The sequence below is a fragment of the Onychomys torridus genome, chromosome 5 (assembly GCF_903995425.1).
Source record: "Onychomys torridus chromosome 5, mOncTor1.1, whole genome shotgun sequence".
NCBI classification, from domain to species: domain Eukaryota; kingdom Metazoa; phylum Chordata; class Mammalia; order Rodentia; family Cricetidae; genus Onychomys; species Onychomys torridus.
Window position 1 is genome coordinate 38,191,520 of NC_050447.1, and position 18,318 is coordinate 38,209,837.

Sequence of the window (18,318 nt, forward strand, 5' to 3'; positions counted from 1 at the left end):
CGGATATACTAGAACTGGGTTGGGGTGGATTGGTCAGAAGCAGGACCTTGGTTGGCTTTGTGGAATCTTTCTGGGTCCTAAGAAAAAGTCCACAGTCTGGGCTGATTCAGTCAAGTCTAAGAAGATGGGTTGGGTCTCAACTCCTGCTGTCAACTCCCACTCACGTCCACTGGCAGGGAATTTTATGCAGTGTTGCACACCATAGCATTTATCAGGGGTTTGGTGTGGGACATGATGGATTTCCATCCAGAGAGATGGCAGCTGGGAAGCTGGGTTTGGGGCTGGAGGTTGGAGGGTGCAGAGAGAACCACAGGTTTATAAGCTGGTTATTTTGCCTTTATGTTTATTAATACATTTATACAGTGGATTTCATTGTATATTCCGAAGGCACTATTCATGTGTTCATTTCTTGTCCGTCCTCATGTCTGTTCCCTAGTCGGTACTCTGCCAGGCATCTGCACGCTTACAACCTCAGCAGAACGACTAATGGGGATCCCATGGCTTCCTCCCTGGCCTGTGGTTTCATGAAGTCCGGTACACAGCCTGCTGTGTCAATCTGTATGCTAGATATTCCTATCCCTACTCTGTCCCCAAAGCCCAAGAGACTTGTTGAAAAGAAAAACAAGAATAAAACCAAAAAGGTCCTTTTACAGACCACTGTCAAAAGGAAAAAATGGGGATTATGGCAGGCATTGTACATAACAACTCAGTGTATTCCTCTACAAACTTCACTGACACACTTTGCTGAGGCAAGGAGGGCTGGTCAAGTGTCAAAACCTATAAGCTGGTAGAGAAGTTTGGAGTTCATGTTTCTCAGGTGGTTGGGAGATGAGGTGGGGGTGGTGGTGTGATGATGAATGTCCCGGCACAATATTCTTTAGATTAAAAGATTGGTACTACTTCCTCATGTCCTCAGGCCGTTCACTTCTACACTGAATACCATTTACTGTGTGATTGCTATAAGGCATTTAAAATCCAACAACTTTCCATTTACCAAGACTGCCTAGCAGCTAAAACACACCCGCATAATGCAAAAGCTGAAGATGAGGAAAGAGCAAACTCAGGTTGATAATATATGCTTTTGATGTTGACAAAAGCTGAGCTCCTGGCCAGCTCTTGAGGGGACCGTTCATGTTTTCCTCTCATAACCAACTTGCTCATCACCAAAGCTTTATTTAACTTTTTCTTTGTTGTGGTGCTGGTGAGAGTTCTATTTCTATTTAATGAGATGACAAAGTGATTTTATTCAGTATTCCTGTTATATTTAGACTCAAAACTGAGAAAGAGAAATGTTTAGGGTTTGAGCTTTTTTTTTTTTTTTTTTTTTTTTTAAACTGGTCAAATGACTTTGGGCTGTGTATCAGTTAGCTGTTTCTGGGTAACAACAACACACTCCAAAATGTAACAGTTGAAAGAATAAGCATTGTTCCAACACTGTGATTCTGTAGGGCTGTTCTTCCGATCTTGACCAGGCAACCTTCTGCATTAGGCAGTATCTCTGCTCACCACAGATGAGCTCTCTCACATATCTGTAGACCCACTGCCTGAGGCTAGTTTGGTTTGTCCTTGGGTGGGACATCTAAGCTCTCATCCTGAAGTAGGCTAGACCAGACTTGTCACATGACAGTGGCAGGGTCTCAAGAGCAAGGCTAGAAATACCAAAACTTCTGAAAGCTTCAGCTTAAAACTAACACAGCACATGCTATGTTATATTGTTCAGAGCAAGAGATGAAGCCATATCCTTCACTCCTGATGCAGGGGTGCAAAGTCATATTGCAAAGAATATGAGTGTGAGGAGACCATTCATTGGGATCATCAATCCGAACACATGAGGTGGAAGAATAAGTAGGGTTTAGATACCAGTGTGTTCAAACTGTAGCCAATGGCCCTCATAGGGGGAAGTCCTTCCCTAGGGAGACATAAATGAGGTCTATCCCATCTACATAAGATCCCAACAACAAATCAAAATACAATTCCACCACAGATAGCCTGAGGAACCAATGAGTTTTTCAGGAATGGTTGCCTACAGGAGCATAGGGAGCCCCCACAGAGCTGTACTGGAAAATTTTTGTCCAGCATGGCTGATGGCTTCCCTTTCTGTTAATCTTACTTAGCCCTATAGATACTCTAGTCCTTCTGAGAGACCTCCCAGGCCACAGGCCACATGCAGTTAGGACAGAATGTCAGGGAGGAGCAGCTGGAATCTCAGGTGAAGTCCAATGACTCTCTCCAGCCCCTCCTTCTATGACAGCAGATCAAGAGTCAACAAGCCTGATAGTGCTGCTGATCCAGTGAATCTGGTGGCTGTTTTGCCCAGAAGACCCATATTCTCCAGCACTATGAATGCACCCCAACACATTTTTAGACCACAGTGTCTAAAAATGCCAAAACTTTGGACACCTCCTGTAGAAGGAAGACATGATGGACTGGTAGAAATCTTTTGAACTAAAGAACACTGTGCCTTGTCTTTCATTATCCCCACCTCACCTCCCAACCATCTGAGAAACATGAACTCCAAGCTTCTCTACTGATTTATATGTTTTGACACTTGACCTGTCCTCCCCCAGCCCCAGCAATAAGATGTCAGTGAAAGCATCTCTCTATTTCTCCTGAGAAGTTTGTAGAGAAATACACTGAGTTGTTTTGCACGGTGCCTGTCATAACCCCTATTTTTCCTTTTACAGTGGTCTTGACCATGTTGGGGTTCCCACAGATAATGATTGTACCCTTCCCTGGCAGGATTATGCCCACATGTTGACCTGTATTACTGAAAGAGAGAAGTTTATCGTACCTGTCAAAGCTAGAGGTGCTCGAGCCATCCTGGACTTTCCTGACGAGCTGAATTTTTCCACTTCTCCTGTGAAATACAGCACCCAGAAGGTTCTGCTGGTCCGAAACATTGGCAACAAAGACTCCGTGTTCCACCTCAAAACTCGCAGGTATGCGTTCCCGCAGCTCTTGCCTTTGGTTGATTACAGCTAATTCTGGTTGGCACAAGTAAGTTTCTAGAATAGCATTGGGGGTGGCGTTGCTTGTTACAACCTCAGCCGCGAAGCTGGGAGACCTCATTGATGTAGATCAGGTTGTCTCTTTATCCTGAGGGGATCAAACATTTCAGGTTTACTATCCATTTATTACCACATTTTACCTTCTTTAGTTCAGAGGATGACCCATAGGAATTTATAAGGAAAACATAGACTTTTTGACCAGGAATTCGGGAAATTGGCTGGGTTCGTTTGGTGTTGACGATAGACCAGATTATCATAAATTTAGTGACTTCAAGCAATGTAAGTTGATAATCTCACATCACGGTGGGTATCAGCAGGCCATTATCCTTTCTGGAGGCCTGTGAGGAAAACATACTCCATAGTTTTTCATCTCCTACAGGGTTGCCTGTGTCCCTTGACTCATGGTCTTCAGTTTGTTTTTCATCTGGGAAATGGGGGGATGTAGCCACTTTATAGAGTTTTTACGGAGGATAAAATTAATTAACAAACTAGAACTGCTGGAATATAGCAAGCACTGTATAACGAATGTTTGTCCTTTTGTTTTTAATTGAAGTGAGCTAATGCCAGGGTGGTAGAAAGAATATTCATATTCTAATTTCTGTTAAAAAGTAATAAGAGAAGCTGCAACACTTGGTTTTAGAGGAAAGTGGACACATAGATGCCCTCCAGGAATGAGATTTATCACACTGAAGAGGCATCAAGATGGAAGGCAGAATAGTAGATGGAAGCCATACAATTCACAGAGGTCTAAATATGATGGAGCCCAGGCTTCTTCTTAAAGCCTGGAAGGAGGTGGGAGAAGAGAGAGGGAATAAGAGAGAAGGGGGAGGGAGGGAGGGAGGGAGAAAGGGAGGGATGGATGGAGGGAGAGAAGGAGGGATGGATGGAGGGAGGGAGATAAGGAGGGATGGATGGATGGAGGGAGGGAAGGGGAGGGGGGAGGGAGGGAGATAAGGAGGGATGGATGGATGGAGGGAGGGAGGGAGGGAGATAAGGAGGGATGGATGGAGGGAGGGAGGGAGAGAAGGAGGGAGGGAGAGAAGGAGGGAGGGAGAGAGGGAGGGAGAAAGGGAGGGAGGGAGGGAGAGGACACCACCATGAGAGGAATGGCTAGGGTAGCTAGAGGAGCCTCCTCAGACCGCAGCCTTCATCCCTGGACCAAATCCCCAAGCGGTCTTCCTGAGGAGTCTGTACCAACTCCCAAACAAAGGAAAGGTCTGACTTTGATAACCTTTTAGGGGTCACAGGAATTTTCACAGTATGTGATTTAGTTCAGCATAGCATATATTACAGGGAGCATAGAAAAGCTGGGTATCATTTATTGAAAACTGGCAAGTCACAGAACAAACCACTTCTTAACTCTTGTCCCAGAGAGAGCTTCAGGGAGGTATGGCCTGATTCAGGCCATGGGGTTGGGCTTAAAGGTCCAAGCCCATGTTCTAACAACACTCAGAACCTGTGACTATGTAATGTTACATAAGGTGCAGCAAATAAGGCTGCTACTCAGCTGACCTTAAATGAGACAGATCAGCAGTGGCTGTGGTGCACGCCTTAAATTCCAACACTCAGGAAGCAGAGGCAGGTGGATCTCGGTGAGTTCAAGGCCAGCCTGGTCTACAGAGTGAGTTCCGGGACAACCAGAGCTGTTACATAGATAAACTTGGAAAACATAGATAGATAGATAGATAGATAGATAGATAGATAGATAGATAGATGGGGTGGGGGGGACAGATCAAGTCATGTGTAATGGCACATGCCTTTAACCCCATCACTAGGGAGGCAGAGGCAGGCAGATCTTTGTGAGTTTGAGGCTAGCCTGGTCTGCATAGTGAGTTCTAGGACAGCCAGGGCTATGTAGAGAGACCCTGTCTTGAAACAAACAAATAAAAAGAAATGGGACAGATCAACTTAGGTTCACTGGATGGACCCAGTGTAACCACCAGAATTCTAGAAAAATGGAACAGAGCTCAGAGTGATGTATGTAAGAACTCAGCCTGCTCCTACTGACCTTGAAGATGAGAAAACTATGTGAGAGAGGGTAATATGTGCTGGGGTTTGTTTTTAATTTGAAAATGTGTTGAGGGCTGTCTCTGCCCTCCAGGGACTTTCTAAAGGCACTTGCCATGTAAACTTGGTGACCCGTGTTCATTCCCTGGAAATTATCTAAACGTGGGTGGAGAAAATCCATTCTACATAGTTGTCCTCTGGCCTCCACATGAATATCAGGACATATATGTACACATATGTATCCTAGGAATAATAAATAAATACATCTTTTATAGATTAAAAAGTACCATTTGTTATGGGTGTATATATGGCAGTTGAGGGGTTACAAAGATGTGCCAGGGTTAAGTGTGCACTACTCTTGCTGGGGACCCAGTTTCCATTCCCAGGGCCTACTTTGGGCAGATCATCTGTAACTGCAGACCCCTCTTCCCATTTCTGTGGACACTGTACTTATGGGAACATACCATCCCTCTTCAACACACATGTCCACACAATTTAAAATAAGTCTTAAATGGTGGTTATCAGTGGGGCCTTCACGAGAACAACCACCCAGGGACAAGGTGGATAATCCAGTGAGGCAGGAGATCAGATGATTTCCTATGACTTATGGTTTGTGAGTTCATTTTTAGAAGGGCTTTCTCTAGAGTTCTCAGGAATCCTCTCCCTGCTCAAAGGATACATCTTTCCAGGTGAATTAGTGTTTCCTTCTACAGGCTCACACCCACCTCTAACTCCATTTCTAAGGGATTGGACACCCTCTTCTGGTCTCTGTGGACTCCTGCACACTTATGGTGCATATAAATTCCTGCAGACAGACAGACAGGCAGGCAGACAGACACACACACACATATGTAATTTAAAACTTATTATATTGATATTTTTGTATGTAAAAGAGAAGTCACCCAATATAGAAAAATAAGCACAGTCAGAGTCCTCTTGGATCAGTTGTCTGATTCTTACATCTTTTTACCTGTCAATTTCTTACATATCAGATGCATGTAAATGCCAAGCAAGCAAGCAAGCAGACCCACATTCAATGGTGTAGCATTGCTGAAAGATGCCTAAAACATTTCTGTCCATGTAACCATTTATCTGTGAACAAATTACCATGTTTTCCTAAATGCAGAGTGAACTCAGGGGCAGCTGGGAATCCTCGTATTAGAGGCCCTCCCTGTTCCAACATTCCCACTGTACAGCTGAAGGCAGGAGGAAGGAAGTGACCTATCGGCTCCCTCATGAAGTTGGCGCCGTGCTAGCACACACAGACTCCTCTGAGGCTTGTGTACTGTTCTCCTCTGTGGCTTTCGTCACCATCCAGGTAATGACCTTCCTCGCCTCTTGGGTCATTAGATTCCACTATGTCACCAGAAGAAGCCTAGAGGACAGGAAGAAGGGAGCCAGGGTGTTCCTCCTCTCTCTCCATCTTCAGCCGAGCCCTGTCTTCACTGTAGTCTAACTGCTGTTACCCATCCCCCACTGCGTTATGGCGGGCTTCTCATTTTGCCCATCCTTTTTGTAGTCAAGTCTCTCAAATCCCCACTTTGCAAATTCCATTGTTTTCGTCTTCACACTCTTTATGAAAGTGTACCTTCGTGCCTTCCACAAGTGACGATTTCTAACTACATTGCCTGTACAGGGAGCTGCACCAAAGCCTTCCAGCAGCCTCTTTCCTGGGTTGCCACATTTGGCTTCTGTCCTTTGCCACTGAGATGCCTCATGACTGAGAGGGACGTGGTTGGATTTGTAATTCGTGTTGGATCTATGGATCAGAATCTCTGCCGAGATCCCCTAATAGGAAGCCTTTCTAAAAACCTTTCTCTCTGGGCCTGTCTCCCAGAGAGAGTGCTTCTGTCAACACAATCCCTAAACAGTGGTGCAGTAGCAGTAGAATTGGTGACATTTGGGGAAAGCGAAGTCATAGGCTCATATCTTGGTCTGAACACTTTTAGTTCAGTACAGTGTGAAGCAATAGCTCATGGGAAATTCTGTTAAAAACATCTTGCTTTTGTTCTCATTCAGACAATGATTTAATCAATTTATAAGATAGTTCGGTTTATATAAATGATAAGAAGAAAAATTTCGTCACGTATCTGAGGCCCTCGTTAGAATGTGGGCTTCTCAAATGCAGGAACTGTGTCTAATTCTTTCATCTGTATGTGCTCAGCATCTAGCAAATGTCTAGAATAAATAAGTGCTCAATAAATGTTTATAGGATTCCTAACCAACAATATATCACAGAGGCAAAGCAGCTATTGTAAACCTCCACAATAATTTTAACTAAAAATACATGTTCCAAAGACTATAAAATGCACGTAATGGTTTCAGCACTAATGCAGGGAGCTGCAATGTGCTATAAAATATACAGAGAACATAAACAATTGCCGTTCAGCTTTATTACAAATTTGACCTAGAACTCTAGCAGGTCACACAATAACGCTGACTGTTAAAGTGGGATTAATATTGGGAAATGGATGATAGAGGATTGAGAAGCAACTTGAAGACCTGAAAGTTCAAGTTGGAAGTGAAATATCGGAGAGACCATGGCGAGAAAAGGCACTAATGTGATATTCACTATTTAATATACCAAGACCAAACTCATGATTTTTCAGAAGACCAAGTTCCTTCCATAATTAAGAATTTGATATTAATGAGGGTGTCATATCAAAACCAAACAATTTAATAGACAGAACCTGCTGTGGACCCTGGAGGATCGCTACTCTTCACTTCTTGGTAAGAGTGTTTTCTGACACTTGATATTTTGCAGGCAGCTCAGCCTGAAGGCCTCTAGTAAAATGAAGACCAAAGTCAAATTACAGGCAGTGATTAAGTGCCAGCACCGAATGCACTCTACCCAATTAGCATCTGATGGATTGAGAGAGCTTGGGCAGTTCCAAGAGGCGAGAGTGAGCCTAGGTGACTCTTCTCATCGCTGAAGAAGTTTAGTCTAAGCTAAAACTAGCAATTAGCATGTGGGCAAGGTATCCATTACCTCGCTATAGAATTTGGGCTCCTGCAGGCCCTAGAGATGTGACACTGGCTTCACCTTCTCTGTAGAAAACTAGCTGAGGCTCTGCGATAGGATAACATCCAATTCATTTCAAAATGTCCTTTTGCTACCAAGATGTATTTGAAAGGAAAATGAAAATGCGGCATTAGAAAGATAGCATCAAGTGGCGTGGTAAAGACAGAAGTCATTGTCACATTATTCTCAAAGCCAGAAAATGGGGCCCCATCCTCTGGGGTCAGAGTCTTACTGAGCCAGAAAGGAGGGAAGGACCTTGGGGGCTTAGAAGACTCACCATCTTCCATAAAGGAAGGATTCCTTGACTACCCAAAGTTTACTTCTTTTCTATTCCAAGACATTATAAAAATTAATGCAAGATGGTAAATGTTTTATTGGCCTTTACTATTTGACTGGGGGCAGCTCAGTGCCAGAGTACTAGTCTAGCATGGGCAAGGAAGGCCTGCAGTTTTATTGTAATTCCATCTGACCACCTCTCTGTACGGCCCTGTGGTTAAAGGGTGGTGTGGGTGGCCGAGACTCAAACATCAGTGTACACACAGGACTCCCACAGGCACAAGAGGCTTGGGGTGGGCAGAGAGTACACAGCCTGGAGGCAGATCTCACTCCCGTCTCCATTTCTGCCTTAGTTGGACAACTTTAGGCAAATTGCTTACTCTTTGAGGACGCCTGTTTCATCATATTTAAAAGTCAAATGTGTCACCTACTTTCCCAAGGCATTTTGAATGATTTAGAAGTTTGGTGTGTGTAGAATAGCCCCAGGATAGAGTGCTTGCCCTGAGCCTTCCTGCAGTTTACTTTGCACCAGAATTAACTCCTGTGGCTGCTCCTCTCAACAGCTAAGAACCCTTCAGAGGAAAGGAGGAAATTGGAATTTCTAGGAGCCATACTCTACATGCAGAACAACAGGTGCTCCACACATGTAGTGTTCTATGTAAGCCATGACTTTGAATCTGAGCTGTGATCAGTGATAGCCACAGGAGTATCACATGAGGGAAAGCTGTGTATTTTCTGATGGGATCCTGACAGTCATAGGTTGACTATGCAGGAGGCATAGTCGGCCACAGCAGGTGCAGACCTTGGGGGGACTTTGTGGGCGAAGAGACCAAAGCCTCCACCTACCCCACCCCAACTGACTAGGAGAGTGACAGATGTATAGGGGGTTAGACACATGTGAATGTGTTTAATTGGGATGCAAAACCTGGGTGGGATCAGATTGTGTGTGACTTTGAATTTGGAGGGTTTGAACCTATCGCATGGATCACAAGGCCTAGGGATGGTGTTGGAGCAGGAGACTAATAAGTCGTGACACACGTGTGCAAAGGCAAAGGGGTGGAGATGGATGCTCGGAATTAACTGAGCAGCCGAGTGTATCTTTAGGTTCCTCCTCCAGCATTGCCAGAAAGCTGGTGAAGACAAAACAGCAATCAACATTCGAATCATACAATATTCCTGTGTGCCAGACGTTATCCCAGACATTCCATCCCTTTACTCCGCACTGTCTGGACCCGTTCTATAGTTGAAGTGGATTTTAAATAACTTGTCCAAGGTCATGGCACAGCCATTTGGTTATCTCCAGAGGTTAGTTTAAAGGCCAACAACTCCAGGTTACCCTAAAGTGGTGTCAAGGGATCACTGGAGAGTTGGTTTCATGACTACCAGGAAAGGAGAGAGAAAGGAAGAAGATGATCAGGGAATGGGAGAAGAGATCCAGACGGGGCAGCAGAATAAGTAACTAAGTAAGCAGGCATTATGATCACTGGAGACCACGGAGGTCCTAGTGAGTAATCTCAGGTACCACCTCATAGGACCCTTGTATCTGCCCTGTACCCTCATGGCAGAAAGCTTAGGTTCTCTGAAACTGAGTTCATTATCTATGGGCAGATTTAAGGGATGATGATTCTAAACGCTGTTATAGTAGAAACAATTACTCAGAAACAGTTTAGCCTGCCAGCTGCATTGCCCAACACATTACTTTGAAAAACGAGCGATTTAAAGATGTGAAATGGACCATGAAAATAATTAAATGGGCTGGATTTCCTGTTTGGAAGGAAGAGCTCCAGGAGTTGTCAAGGTGCTTCATAACCAGGTCCTGCCTACTATTCCATTCCAGAGCCATTAAGTGAAACTGTCTCGCACTGCTCAAATCCACCCTCGCGCCTCATGACATCTGAATCTCCAGTGCTATTTTCAAGATGCAGGACTTGCCCTGTTCACCTTCTGACTGTATTTTCTTCCTTCTTCCTCCTGTGTATGCCCAGGAAGCTAACCTCTATGGTACGGTTCAGGCCTTTTGGCTTCTGGTTGGATTCAGCCAATAGGAGTCTGGGATAAGCAATCAGAGAGAGGGTGAGGGGAGGGAATCGTGATTTTTGTCAGTTACTTTTCGTGAAGTTATCACAAAACACCCGTCAGAAACAACTTAAGCCAGAAAGAACAGATTTGCCTCAAGTCCATCATGGCAGAGAGGGTAGGGAAGAGCAGGGCACTTGGCAACATGGTGGGCACTTTGCTGGCTTTTTCCCTTTTCGCCTCTTTATCCCTTAGCTCATGAGATGGTGCCACCTGCAATTAGTCAGCCCTCTGTGGAAATCTCACAGACTTATCCAGAAGTCTGCCTCAGCGGTCTCCTAGGTGATTTAAAACCTCAGTCCACTTGACAATGAGACTAACCGTCACAGGATTATTTGTTTTACTGTTACCACTGCTCTACCTAGGCTGTCTGCCTCTTTTTCTCACTGGGCAGCATTCTCCTAGGATTCCTCCTTTCTCATGGCCTCTTGGGCCCAGAGATGGTAGCAGCTGTTAAGAACCCTAAAGTGTTGCATCATCTCTTGAAGTTCTCTGCACTTGTCCCATCCCCTTAAAACTGAACCTTGTTAAGCTTTCCTTTGGGGATGCGGATACAGTTTCCCACTATTAAGACCCACTCTCCTCTGAACTCTTCCCATACTTGACTTTTAGCCCTAGGAAGGCAGGATTCTTTTTCAAGTAACAGTCTACCCATTATTGCAGCTGCTGAGTGTTGAGGGCAGCGTTGGCTTTTATCCGTTTTATTCCCAGCAGGAACACACCACAAATAAAAAGAGATCTGGAGGGCAAGGACACAAACAGGACCGTGACTGTGCCTGTTCGGTGTCTCGCCTGGCTGATCTGTTACTGTTACTGTTACATTAAAACAGCTTCTTTGCCATCAGTGGGGAAGTCATCGTACTGCACATCTGCACCAGGAAGCTGCATGTGAGCCGTCTGAAGATCTGGAGCCCCTGTCTCCTCTCCTCGTCCCAATAGTCGGAAATAGGTTCTGATGGTGCCTCTCCACATGTTTTGCAGGCCTTTCTCTATAGAGCCAACGGACGGGATTCTTAACGTGGGGGAGTCCATGCAGCTGGAAGTGAACTTTGAGCCGCAGAGCGTAGGCAATCACAAGGGAAAACTGATCGTGACTTATGACACCGGTATGCTTCATGTTCTTCTTTTCGATTTTAGTTCTGCAGAGTAAGGAAGGGCATGTAGAAGAATGAGGAAGCTGACATGTATTTTGGTGGCATGAGGTTAAGTTAAGATTGGAAAGGTAAAGAACCAAAATGTGAATGTTTCCGCCAGAAGTGATGTCAAGTCTTACAAGAGTCCCACCTAACTGGCTGCCCCACACTGAAAGCCTGAGACTCAAGAGGGAACCTACACTCAGAAGTCACAATGATGGGTGGAGCTTATTTATGTATAGATGAAAACTTGAAGGTGATGTTTACCCCATTGCTTTCTATGTGATGTGTGGCTGCATTTGTACATTTTTAAATGTATGCAAATCCCAGTTCAAAATATTCTTGTGTGTGTCTAATAGTCTGTTAAAATCTAGTGGCCTTAAGCCTTGCATCAAGCAAATGTTGTCTTAAATATCTCACGTAAATCCCAGACTGTATCTGTTGCCACTAACATTTTCTTGATGGCTACATCCCATAATTAATCATGGAAATTACATATTGTGGTTTTGCTAATATTTAACTTACAGCCATGTAGACTGCTGCCTTTTGAAATATGAAGATGACTCTGTAGCGTGAAATTTTAAGTTCGCAGCCAAAATAGAGCTGGCCATCACATCTAGGTCCCAGGTCAGAGTTGCTGGCTTTGTACAGTTACGTCAGAACAAGACAATTCAAGCCTCTCCCTAACTTCCCAGGACTAAGTGGTCCTGGCTCCACTGTGGCCAGATCACACCATCATACAGCCAGTGGCAATGGCAGTATTTCTTAACCTGTTTCTGTCAGCTGTAATTCACTGGCTACCAGCTAGAGAGACCTAATTTGAATAAGTTTAAACAAAGGAGGAATCTTTTAATCTACATAAATAAAACCACATCTCATAGCACATGAGGACATCACTTTCCAAGCCATCTGGGTCACTTTTCATGGAGTCCACCAGCAAAGGCTGAGAGTTCCAGCTGCTCCCAGTTCTTAACACTGAGTACCAGTTGTGTTCACTTTAGATCCACAAGGAGTGTAAAGTGGAGTCAAAGAATGGTTTTAGTTCTTATTTCTCTAATTTATGATCTGAGACATCTTTTCATGTATAACTGGCCATTCCTATATCTTTTCTGTTTGTTTAAATCTTTTGCTTGTATCTTTTTCTTTTTCTTATTTATTCGTAAGTAACCTACCAGTTACTCGTCAGATAGATGTAAGATTAATCTCTTCCCCCCAGTCTCTAGCATGCCTTTTCATTTCTTCAGTGACAGTTCCTGATGAGCAATGATTTTTAATTTTAATAAAATCTCTTACCATTTTGTTTTTCTTTCAAGATAAATTCTGTTTAGGTGTTGCCTCCTCTGTGATCATGAATATATTCCATGTTTATGTCTGTAAGTGATGTGCTTTGAGCTGCTTGCTATGCTTAGGCTAAAGATTGAGCTTTGACTTACTTGTGTGGGAGAGACCAGGTGTCATTTTCTTTCCTTGCTCATGATGTCATGATGTTTCCCCCACTCTCATTATCTCACTCTTTGAACACTGTTCACTAGTGCACACTCTGAGAGATTAAAACATTCCCCTCTCTCCTTGGGTTTCTATGACTTTCAGTCTTGGGTGAATGTTGGCTCTCTGTCAAATGCCTTCATTGACATTGTCATAGATTTTCTGATCTTTATGTTTCTAATGTGGTGATTGATTTGAAATGCTGCTTTCTGGTATAAATACAAATTTTAAAATTTGATAAATCACTGAGATCCGCTAATATTTTATTGGAGAGTTAGTTTATGCTCAAATTCATGAGAAAAAAAAAATATCCTGTAATTTTCCTTTTACATAACAGCTCTCTCAGGTTTTGGTCTGATGAAACAAATTGATCTCAAAAAATGAGTTGAGTGTTACTAGGAATTATCTTCTTTTATTCTTTGGGAAAGCCCTTTTTAAAGATTTGTGTTGTTACTTCCTTAAATGACTGAGAATTTCTTTGTTCAAGTCACACTTTTGTTTCCCAAAAGACATGCAGATTCTTAATTACTAACTTGTTTTTCTTAAACAAATTTCAAGGGATTTTGTTGTATAATTTGAAATCTGAAATTTCAAGCATAGGGTTGTTCAGAACAGCCTCTCATGGTCTTTTTGATGCTGGTAAAATGGTAGGCGCTCCCCCTCTGTCCTTAGTTACGCATCTCTATCTTGGCTTTATCAGTTTTATACATTTTACTCAGAGGACCAACTTTTAGTTCATTTTCTTTATTGTTCACATTTTTCAAACCTTATTTTTCTTCTTTATTATTTCCTCAGGCTTTTCTTCTTGTGGCTGTTCTCAATCTTAGGGGAAAGGCTTAAGAGCACTGACTGTTAATATTTATTCTTTTATAATATGTACATTTCAGACAAAATCTTTTATTTAAAGCTGGATTTATCTTCAATGCATATGCATTAAAGTTTTATTTTCCTTAAAACTTAAGAATTTAAAATTTTCTATTTTAATTTTTCTTGGACCCAGAAACTACTTAGCAAAATATTGAATAATAGTCAAATTCTTGGGAATTTTGTAGTTGGTGATTTTTTTTTTCTATTCTGATTTCTGCTTTAATTCTGCCAGTGACAGAAAATGAATTCAATATGACCTCAGGCCTGGAAATCAGTTGAGACTAACATTATGGTCCAGAATACGTTCAAGCTTGGTAAATGTTCCCTGCAATTTGAAAAGATTACACATTCCATAAATGACAATTAGGTCAAGTTTACTAATAATCATAGCATTTGGCCTATGTCTCTACTTCTTATCCTTTTTTGGAAGATGATAAAAGTTATTAAAATTCACAAGTATAATTATGGATTTTGCATTGTGATTTTTGTGCTATCAATTTTCATTTTGAAACTATAATACCTGATATGCACACATGTAGTATTAATATAACTTCCTCTTGGGTTAACCATTTTATCATTGTGAAATATCTTAGCGTTAGTGAGAGTTCTGATATTACAGTCTACTTGGTCTGACATTTGTGAAGTGGAAAAACTTCCTTTTGGTTAATGTGGACATTCAATGCCCTTTTTATCCTTTTACTTTCAACTTTTCTGTGTCTTCTTATTTAAAGTCTGACACTTAGAAGAATCAATCCCCAGGTGAATATTTTTTAATTGATTCTGAAAATCTTTCTTTTATTGTTGTTATTTTATTTCATTATTAAATTGTTCCATTTGGTCCTTTTATGCTGAATGAGATTCCTGACATATTTGGGCTGAGGTTGCTGACTACTGTTATTATGTGCACTGTGGGGAAAATGATTAATTGAATTTTAACTACGACCTTCCCATTATTGGCTTTTGGTGTCAATAGCAAGTGACATTTAGAAATGAGTGTTAATTATGTATTTTTCCCACCTATGTCCATATCTTTGTAAGACATCATTTTTGTTTGTCAGTCCATAAAAACCAATGTATCAGAGAAAAAAAGGTGACCTAAAAATTACCTTTGAGTCACTAAATCCAAGATTTTAAGCCAGGAGTTTGAAAAAGAATAACCTGTGCTTCTGTGCTCACAAAATAATTAGTTGTTTGTTTTTCATTATTTTAAAATACTGCTTATTTCATCTTTAACTCATCCTTTTACATATATTAAAGTATTTAAATATATCTAATACAGGAGTATAATTTATGTGTAAATAAGTCTTCATGTGTTGTAGTATCATTTAGAAAAGTTTTATTAGGTTTTGAGATTAGTCATCTTAGATTGTTCATATAATAGAGTCAAAACTTAGAAGACTAGTCACATTTTAATCCAGTCACCATCTAACCCAGTCACCAACTAACCCAGTCACCATCTAATCTAACCCAGTCACCATCTAATCTAACCCAGTCACCATCTAATCTAACCCAGTCACCATCTAATCTAACCCAGTCACTATCTAACCACTCATAATCTATCCAGTCCAGATTTTAAGAAGGGAAACTGGAGCCCTAAGAAATTAAGTGGCTTCCTGAAGGTCACATATCCCACCCTAAGTTAGAACTCAGAGGTAGACCCTGAATTCCTAAAGTCCATGCTTTCCACCCCAGGGATGTCCCCCAACCTTTCTTATTGCTATACGAATATTTTCCCTTCGTTGGTTGGCTTTGCGATGCAGTCCTATCTCACAGAGGGCCTGACCTCCAGTTACTTTTGTAGAAATGTTTGAATGACATCCATGCTTACGCCGATACTCCTGTGCTAAAGCAGAGGTCATTTGAACCACAGTGACTATTTTGGGTGGTTAACTTAACCCGCCTTGGAAAAGACAATGACTGTGCCCTGAGGTGTTTCTGCCAACTGTGGTAAATGAATAATTTTAGGAAGATTGAAGACATTATTAGTTACATAGAATCATCTGCTGAAAAGAACATGCTCTCGTCTTCATTGTAGAGTGTCCATGCCCAGAACCGTACATTAGTGTAAAGCAGTAATGATTGCCTGAACACTTGAATCACATGAATCACGGGGCCCCTCCAATGAGGACCATTGTCTTCCCATGCCACTGCATAAGCATCAGGCTGAGCGCTCCGCAGCTGCTTGAAGTAGGAATTGATTTCAGGAAGGACATTTAATACTGGCTATTGATGAATGTCTTTTCTTTATGCTTCCCCAAACAGTGTTCTAGAAGAACAATCACTGACTTCTCCTCAGCGGGAAGTGCTCAGTCATGTTTCTAACAGTGTGTTTGTCTTATCAGCTGTGTTCTTCTCCTGCATGTGTTCTTCATAAACCACGGCTACATTTCTTTGTTGACTCTGACAGGAGTCTGAACCAGTGCCCTGCTGCTTAAGGAGGTCACACAGAGTGCTTCACTAATACCTACTATTTGCTCACTCACATTTGCCTGACCCAGACTCCTCCCCATCTCCCTTCCTCCCACTTTGTCCTTGCAGTATTAATGTGTAGTAAAATTCAGTATGCTTAGGCGCTGATTTCACCCAGAAATCATTGTCACCCTTAATTATCTACTCACACCAGCAGCAGAGATTACGTGTAGAACTTCCCAAGGCTTTATTCACAAGAAGAAAACAAAACCCAGCCATTTGTGGTGGCCCGGAATGCAATCCCTGCACTGGGGAGGCACATGGGACATAGTGAGTTCCAGGCCGGTCCAGGCTCTATCTTAAGTTCTAACCCAGAAAGACTGCGGCAAAAGCAAAACAAGATGTTCAAGAGTGTCACTTCATATCTGGTGAGCTCCCGGGTCTGCTGCAGCCATCCACTGCATCTGGCTTTCCTGGAGTGTCCCTGAGTCCTCAGGGAAGGGGTGTGATGTAGATCCTCATTTAAACCCCAGCACTCCACTGTCTTTTATTCTCTGCATGACCACTTGTGGGTCTCTGTGTTAATCACCAAGCCCAGCTGAGTGGCAGCCATTGGCAATGATGGCTGCTGGAGGTCAGGGAAGGAGTCTGTTTTCTTCAGGCATGCAGCCTCCGAGAGGCTACCCATGCTCCAGTGGGTGCCCAACCCCTGGGTATAAACAGACAGCACTAAGAGGACTCAGGACTCAGTGGGTTCTTTAAAATGAGCACGTGAAGCTGGGAGGGGAAGGTGGGACTGGGAGGAAGAGATTGGAGAGAAGATTTGATCAGAACACATTCTGTGTGTGTGAAAGTCTCAGGTCCATGTCAGTAACACTGAGAAGTGGAGACAGCACAGGACTATGGCAGGCCACACAAGTGACTCAGCTGCTTGAGTCCTGAAGATTTCAGTTGAGGGTTAAGACACTGTATGTAATCTGAGGGCGCCTAGGGAGATTAGTGTTCACAAAACAACTCCATTTTACATAAAAAGACATTTTTCCTGAACATTTGGTTATGTGAATGAGCCAGAGAAACAGAAATCAATGCCTCGTGAGGTGGTTGTCTCCTTCAAGGTGACATTAACCGCTGGCAGAGTCGGGAAGTGGAGCTGGTGGACCTCCTCAGCATTTTTCGAGTGTTCTGTCTCTTACTGCAGGGGAGATATTTCAGTTCAGGAGCCAGACATGGGGAGGAAGGCTTTCCCCCCAAAGGTGAGATGGTGGGTTATTATTAGATGCATAAACATATGTAATAATCATGTTGGTTCTTCACAGGGCAGCTTACCAGTCATTTGCATGCTTTATTTTGGTTTGCTTTCTAAAGTTATAAAGGAATACTGAAAAAGAATATTGTGATTAAGGAGGGGGAGGGGAAATATTTATAAGAGCAGAGCAAAACAGCAGTAAGGATATCTGAAAAAGTCATGGGGGAATCATGTTATCAGTTATCTACCTAAATAACAGAATATACACAGGTCTGTGTATAAATAAATAGGCATATGCAGTTGTAAACGAAATTGTCTCATCTGGGCTGACAATGTTCTCTCTTCAAAAGCCAAACACTATCTCATAAGACCTCCATACCAGGCATGAGAAGGCCTCTTTTGAGTTATTTATTAATCAGGTTGGCCCAAGAGATTCCCAATCATTATAGACTATTGCTTTTGCCCTCGGTTACTTAGACCCTAGAGCTAGAAGGCAAATCCCAATGGCTGAAGACATCATGTACTTCAGATGCAGGGGCCAGAAGCCCCTGAGCTGGAACTGGCCTGAATACCTCCTCCCTGAGGGCTAGCTTTCATGGTACCAGAAGGCACTATGCCAGGTTCCAAAGGAGGAAAAAAAACCAATAGTCCTACCCAGCTGTGATGTCTGGGAGCCACAACAGTGACCAGCATGGCACAATAACATTCAGTGTAAAGTAGTGTGTGTGCATACATGGTAACCAACAGCTCTCTAATTGGACCTAAGACCTACTCAACAAGAGGGAAATG

The 18,318-nt window shown here is 42.7% G+C and overlaps 1 protein-coding gene across 1 annotated transcript in view; it reads left to right on the top strand.

Annotated features, from left to right (window-relative positions):
* Hydin (HYDIN axonemal central pair apparatus protein) overlaps positions 1–18,318 on the top strand; it is a 350,853-nt gene that overhangs the window by 67,180 nt on the left and 265,355 nt on the right. Inside the window, 2 exon segments of the mRNA XM_036188859.1 lie at positions 2,740–2,939; positions 11,371–11,495. Coding sequence (XP_036044752.1) covers positions 2,740–2,939; positions 11,371–11,495 — 325 coding nt within the window.